The sequence below is a fragment of the Perca fluviatilis genome, chromosome 7 (assembly GCF_010015445.1).
Source record: "Perca fluviatilis chromosome 7, GENO_Pfluv_1.0, whole genome shotgun sequence".
NCBI classification, from domain to species: Eukaryota; Metazoa; Chordata; class Actinopteri; order Perciformes; family Percidae; genus Perca; species Perca fluviatilis.
Window position 1 is genome coordinate 29,439,437 of NC_053118.1, and position 6,973 is coordinate 29,446,409.

The 6,973-nt window shown below is 41.5% G+C and overlaps 1 protein-coding gene across 1 annotated transcript in view; it reads right to left on the reverse strand.

The window, feature by feature from the left end:
- Positions 1–3,185, reverse strand: part of LOC120563091 — a 9,435-nt gene extending 6,250 nt beyond the window's left edge. Inside the window, exon 1 of the mRNA XM_039807178.1 lies at positions 2,526–3,185. Coding sequence (XP_039663112.1) covers positions 2,526–2,913 — 388 coding nt within the window. The 5' untranslated portion in view covers positions 2,914–3,185. The remainder of the gene's footprint in view (positions 1–2,525) is intronic.
- Between the last annotated feature and the right edge of the window lie 3,788 nt (positions 3,186–6,973).

Genomic DNA, 6,973 nt, shown 5'->3' on the forward strand with positions numbered 1-6,973 from the left:
AGTGCCATAACAATGCTTTATGGCCACTTTTGTATTTTAAGGTTAATAAGGTCCAAGGAAAAGAAAACAGTATTTAAAAGGAAACTGCAAGAGAAATTACAAATTGCACATATACACATAATCACGTTCGAATATGTTTATTACACATAGGTTATTGCATGCTCAATCACGTTTGAATTCTTTACGGTATATTGTAATGTTTAACAGTTCCTATGTTTGATCATTCTGAATTAAGATTTTTAGAAATGATGGTTGGGTTCGGGTCGGGCTCGGTCACATCAGCGCGATAAGGCATTTGTTGTAAAATGTTGCTGTGGCTCCTTTAAGAGAGCTCAGTGCGTGTGGAAAGTGGGCAGCAGAGAGATGGAGAAAGCAGACGTGTTTATGTTTTGTACACAGTGTGTGCGGTGTCCGAGATAAACCCCACACTGAAAGCCAAGTTCATTCATTTGCTCACCAGAAACGGGATTTTAACCCCCACGTTATTCATTTTATAATGTCCGCCCTGGAGGTAACGAGTCTCCCCTGGTTTTCTGATCACGGTCGTAAAACGAAGCGATCAGGAGAGGTTAACACATTGAACAGGTGTGCTATGCGCTCATCTGTTGACATTTCCAAATGCCTTCCTACAATTGCTTAATAAAAGCTTGCCACACAAACAAACGTACATGTGTCATTAGATTGAGAAAAAAAAGAGATTTTAACTGTCGGGCTTGGACATAAATATCTTAATGCCTGTCGGGCTCGGGCCGGGTTCGGTCTCGGCTCTGTCGGACGCGGGCCGGGCAGAAAAATTCGGTCAGATCCAGACTCTATTCTGAATCTTGTGTAAGGATGCCTCTGAGAAACGTCTGATCTCGTGGGAATGTCAACAAATGTTGCTAAAGCCAAGAGGTCAAACACCTTGGACTGTCTGGGAGAGCAAGCCGAGGGGACTTTTAATTATCAACATCAGAGAAGCCAAGACTGATAGGAAGCAGCCTTGGCCGAAGGGAGCACAACAGAAGGGGACATTAGGTGCATCTCGCAACACTTATTTGATAGCTCCTCGACTCTTCGGCTGAACCGGAAGTTGTTCTGTCCTTTCTCGGTGAAGGCCGTCTCAAATAACTTTTTCTTTCTGCCCCAAGGAGCGAGCATCGAGGAGGGATCACCGAGGAGCCATGAGCGAGGATACACGAGAGCAGCCTTTCCGGAAGCCGTGCAGCCGAAGGAGTTGCTAACTCCGCCCAAACAGCTGACGAATTCACGTGACACTTCAGAGGAAAGGACGTCTCAACCCTCTAAAAGCACATTTCCTCGGTTCCTCTCTCCTCCCATGATTTCCTCACGTCTCTCCCGTACCTCCTCTGTGGGAGCGACTAAGACACGAGAAAGAGACGCAAGTGGAAGAGTCAAGGAGGCAATTTAAGGATTAAGAGATGCACCCATAGATAAGACTGGTCCAAGATATAAAAAAGAGACAACTTCTGATAAGGTGCACATTTTGAACTTACATTTGTCTTGTGTACTATGCTTTGAGAATGAATAGTGCGACATTTCTGTAAGATAATTTTGTCTCTTTCCTTTTTGTCAGAGTAGTTGAGTTTGAAAATAATATGATTATTTTCACATGTGTAACAGAAGGGTATGTGGGACCGCAGGGGTGGAAGTAATGTAATGTCAACAAAAAACAATTGTTAAAAGGTCCCATGACATGGTGCTCTTTGGATGCTTTTATATAGACCTTAGTGGTCCCCTAATACTGTATCTGAAGTCTCTTATATAACCTTTGGTCCCTAATATACAGTTTTTTATATAACCTTAGTGGTCCCCTAATACTGTATCTGAAGCTCTTATATAACCTTAGTGGTCCCTAATACTGTATCTGAAGTTCTTTTATATAACCTAGTGGTCCCTAATACTGTATCTGAAGTCTCTTTTATATAGACCTTAGTGGTCCCCTAATACTGTATCTGAAGTCTCTTTCCCAAAATTCAGCCTTAGTGCAGAACTACAGCCACTAGAGCCAGTCCAACAATGAGCTTTCCTTAGGACGTGCCATTTCTGTGTCTGTAGCTATTGAGGAGGAGAGAGGGGGGGGGGGGCAAGGTGGAGGGGGTGTGGCCTTGACCAACTGCCACTTTGCTCACTCGAAAGCCATGATGTCTCTCTCTCATGGGCGGGCCAAATTCTCTGGGCGGGCAAAGCAGAGAAAGGGGAGGTAACCTTGCTCCTTATGACCTCATAAGGAGAAGATTCCAGATCGGCCCATCTGAGCTTTCATTTTCTCAAAGACAGAGCAGGATGCCCAGGGCTCGGTTTACACCTATCACCATTTCTAGCCACTGGGGGGACCATAGGCAGGCTGGGGGAACTCATTAATGTTGAAAAACCTCATAAAGTGAAATTTTCATGCCATAGGACCTTTAAAATGACATTTAATTTACTTCCCACCCCTAGGGTTTTTTTTTTTTTTTTTTTATGAAGCTACAGTAGCGAGATTGTATTCTTGCTCTAATTTCTTAGTACTCATGTTTACTTACAAGAGATGCTCATTTCACACTGCTGCTGCTCCGCTGTGATCTCAGAGTCAACGCAGCACGGATCAAACCCGCTCTGCTCTCCCGTCTGGGGCTCACCGGAGGGCTGGGATCCAACGAGGCTGTTCTCTTTTCCAAACAGCCCGCAGGTGCAGCCCTGTAGGCGCAGCACCTGCAGCTCGTGCTCTATCTCGGTCAGCCTGTCCTCCAGCCGCTGGATCTCTTTGTCCCTGTCAGCCACCATCCGCTGGTACTCATGAGTCCTGGAACTGTTGACACCGTAAAGCACGTTTATTATCGAGTCTATGGCCAGCCGGATGGCGTTTTCCACCACGAGAGCTTCCTCGTCGCGCAAGTGTGGGTGCAACGTTTTGTTTTTGACCAAATTCATCTTGAAAAATCAAACCAGGTTTGACGCTAGCAAGCTAACGTTAGCTACAAGGGTGCTATGCTACCACAAGCCGCGGCTCACTGAGACACCAGCTGCTCGCACACGGTCCTTAAAAACAATATAGTCATATTTAACAGGAGGAATCCAAGGCTGTAATGTAAAGCAAGCGCAAACAAAACCGAGTTAGACAAACTCGTCTGTAGCTAAGGTTGAATCTGCAACAACCAACAACACCAGATGCAGGTTTGCTTCCTACTCGTCCACTTCTTCGGAGAAAGCGCTTGACAGTGGATGTTAGTCTGGCGGCCACAGCGCCACCTGGTGTTTGACCAATACTTGTTCACTTTTGAGATCACTAATAGGGCATTAGTGATTGAAAAAGTGAACAAGTATTGGTATGTGGGCTGCAAAGAAATATTCTCTTTTTAAAACGATTGACTCATCTGACTGACTGTTTTGATTGATGATGTGATTTTATTGGTATCACTAATTCAACAGTAACTCCAACTGATTTTCTGCAATACATTTCCTGCAATAATGCATGCCGAATCCAATGAATCCAATGACTACAATAAACATATTCTCTGGAGTAAAAATGCATATGATTAACAACATTATGAAGTGATATCAAAATAAGATAAATTTTTTTTTTTAATAACTCATAACTGGATGGGAAGGAATAACAAGCTGAAAATCAAGAACCTTACCATAAAAAATTATCCTCAGTCAGTGAGTAAGCTGTAAGATATAAGATTCAAAATCCTTTATTAGTCCCACAATAGGGAAATTCACACTGTTGCAGCAGCAATGGATAATAGGAAAAGTAGAAGACAGAGTAACACACTATTAAAATAGTAAAGTGTATTTACAGTATTGCACAGTCACATGTTGTATTGCACGTTTTATTAGTCCTGGTGTGTGTGTGTGTGTGTGTGTGTGTGTGTGTGTGTGTGTGTGTGTGTGTGTGTGTGTGTGTGTGTGTGTGTGTGTGTGTGTGTGTGTGTGTGTGTGTGTGTGTGTGTGTGTGTGTGTGTGTGTTTTGTCCATGTGGTCCACTGCAGTGCTGATTGTAGAGTCTGACAGCAGTAGCAGGCAGGAAAGACCTGCAGTATCTCTCCGTGACGCAGAGGGGGTGCAGCAGCCTGTCACGGAAGGAGCTGCATGGGTTGGGAGGAGTCCATCATGGAGGAGTAACTTGTAAGTGATGATTTGGTAAGAACATATCTTTTAAACTTGATTTGGCACGCAGGCTGCAACAAACTGATGGCTATTTCAGACCAGAATAGGCTACCAAGGGAGCGATGACGACAAACTCAGTGTAGGAGGACATTTCTCACTGATGATTTAATGAGGTTACCCTGCATTTACCCTCCACTCCTGCAGATGCATTCATGCAGGCAGAATTTGTTCTGTAAGATTGCCATGGATGATCATCATCTTACAAATAAGCACATTTATTTTGACCCTTGCTCATGGACACAATGGGTCGCTGCAGAAAAAAATCCCTTTAAAGAATGTTCGCATGACTGATTTCAGTCATATCATCTCATGTTTAACATGTGATCTGTATTAGTGTGCAGTACACTAACAAATACCTACAGCCATATGTAGATGCATGCATACACACAAAACTCTTCTTTTGTCAAAGAAGTGTCTTGGAGGTAAGGTAGGATCTGACATAAACATAACACAAAAATGTACAGTTCTTTTATAACATATAATCAATTATAATTAGAGATTCACCGATAGACCGGCCGGTGACCGGAATTGGCCGGTTTTCACGTGCTCGCGGCCATGACCGGTGACCGGCAGGTCAGTCTGACATATGCCGATTTCATGGTCAATGCTACAATTAACTGACAACATAAGTTATACGAGTTACAGTTCTCAAGGACGCACACACACACGGACACGACAGCACAGTCCCTTTTTCCTTTCTCTCAACTTTTCCGCCGTGTGTCGCGCGTACCCGCTCGCGGTGTGAAGCGCGTGTCCGCGCTATTCTCGCACATAGGGAACCTCGTGAATTAACCTGCAACGTGTCAGCTGTTTGGAAATTCTTCAGCGTGTGTGCAGAAGATAACACGTTGGCAATATGCAACACCTGCAAGGAAAAAGTAGGGCCTGGAGGGACAACACCAAAAACCAAACTCACATTTTTTTAGTTGGATAGTGGTTGTGAAAAGAAGGAAATGGTTCTAACATTGTACTTTAGATGTGTGTGAATTCCCCACACCAGGAGTAATTTATAAAGTTCTATTTTATAGTGATGCATTATCTGTTAAAAAAATGTTCTATGTTCTGTGCAAAATGTTCTATTAAAGAAAAGATAATAAATATTTGTGTATGCTGTAAAGTGGTTCGAAATTGGCTGAAATTGGTATCTGGCCTAACTCAAAGAAAATCAGAACTCGGAATCGACCTATAAAGTTGTAATCGGTGCATCTCTAGTTTTTACCCTTTAGACGGTAACACAACGGTGGAGTGTTTTTAAGATTTCTACTCTGGAGGGTGGTTTCACTTTTTTTGCGTTTTTAAGCCCCAAAAACGCCATCGCCGTAAAACGAAAGGCACATCTGATAAAATATTTTTTTCATCACCCGCGAGCATCATCGTGTAAACAGGGCCTTATGTGACCACAAAAATATGAACTTCTGTGCAATGTAATACAATATCAATACAACACTAATTTCACTAATACATTTGGCCTTTGAAGGTAGTTTGTGCTGTATTAGAACAAATTATATTGAAAGGTGTGTCTAATATTGTGTACACCCTTTACATAACATTATATACATTACTGAAACATGATGATTATAATACTTTCATGAAAACTTCTTAACCCATTTCAGTACCCACTGGATTATCGGGAAATTTTCGGTCACAAACAACCTTTATATTGTGCAGTCAAAAACCATGACTAACTATAGGCTCAAAAATGACAACTGAGTTTATTCAACAACGATTCAAAATTTGACCTTTCTTAATTACTCACAACTGAATTCTGATGGCCACAAGACCTGCAACATGATGCTTCATCTCTGTCAAATTGGAGTAAAATGTTACACAATATGACCACACATTTTTTTACATTACTGGTCTTGATACTGAAATCACTACCTAAAAAGCAGAAACTTCTAAAACAGTCATCTGTAAATCACACAGGAAACGGCAACTTACTAGCTGAACCTTGAAGGAAGTTGTTACCTCACATCCTGAGGACCTGTGAGCTCACGTGTAAAGGCACAGTTTTGGAGCTTTTCTTCATGCCATGCACAGAATCATTTCAATGCTTCACAGTCATAATAAAAGGAAATACTACTATGGCTACTTTCTACACACAACAATGGCTTGTTTGGATTTAACGTAAAGTGTACAATACATTACACAGACTGTTACTTTGCTTTATACCATTATTATTATTACATACAGCAGAATCCCAAATAATCATCATACCTGGGTTAAATATTACCTCTATAAGGAGGATATTTTTTCCAATTAAACCCAATACATTTGGATCTGAATCACGGGGCGGATTAACATCATGAGATAGGGCATGCCTTGGGGGAGATCTGCGTTGTCCAAGTACCCTTCTAGTTTTTAATGTTGAATGCAGTCTTTGGTTGTTAATAAGAACACCAAACAGAGAAAGGATGGAAGACTTCTACATGAATCAGTTGCAGGCAGCACACACTTTATTTTCCACTGTTTTCACATGTGGTAACACTCTTATGTCAGTAATTTCATAGATGCTAGTAATAACCATATAGCACACAATAGATGTATGATCATTCAATGATAAAAATTGGCTATATTATATTTATAAACTGTATATATACAAATATTTCTTCTTCTTGTTATTGTCAACAAATTTGAAAATATCAAAACCAACATTAAATTGATCCAATATTAAGTATTATCTGTGCAGCCAAAGCCAGATATCTTATTCCTCTGTGCCATAGAGCTCCATTGTTGTCCAAAAACTAATAAAAACACAGGAATGAGCCACAACGTCGAACTGGGTGTCATGTTCCTATGTGATAAACATGGGCACTGTAGT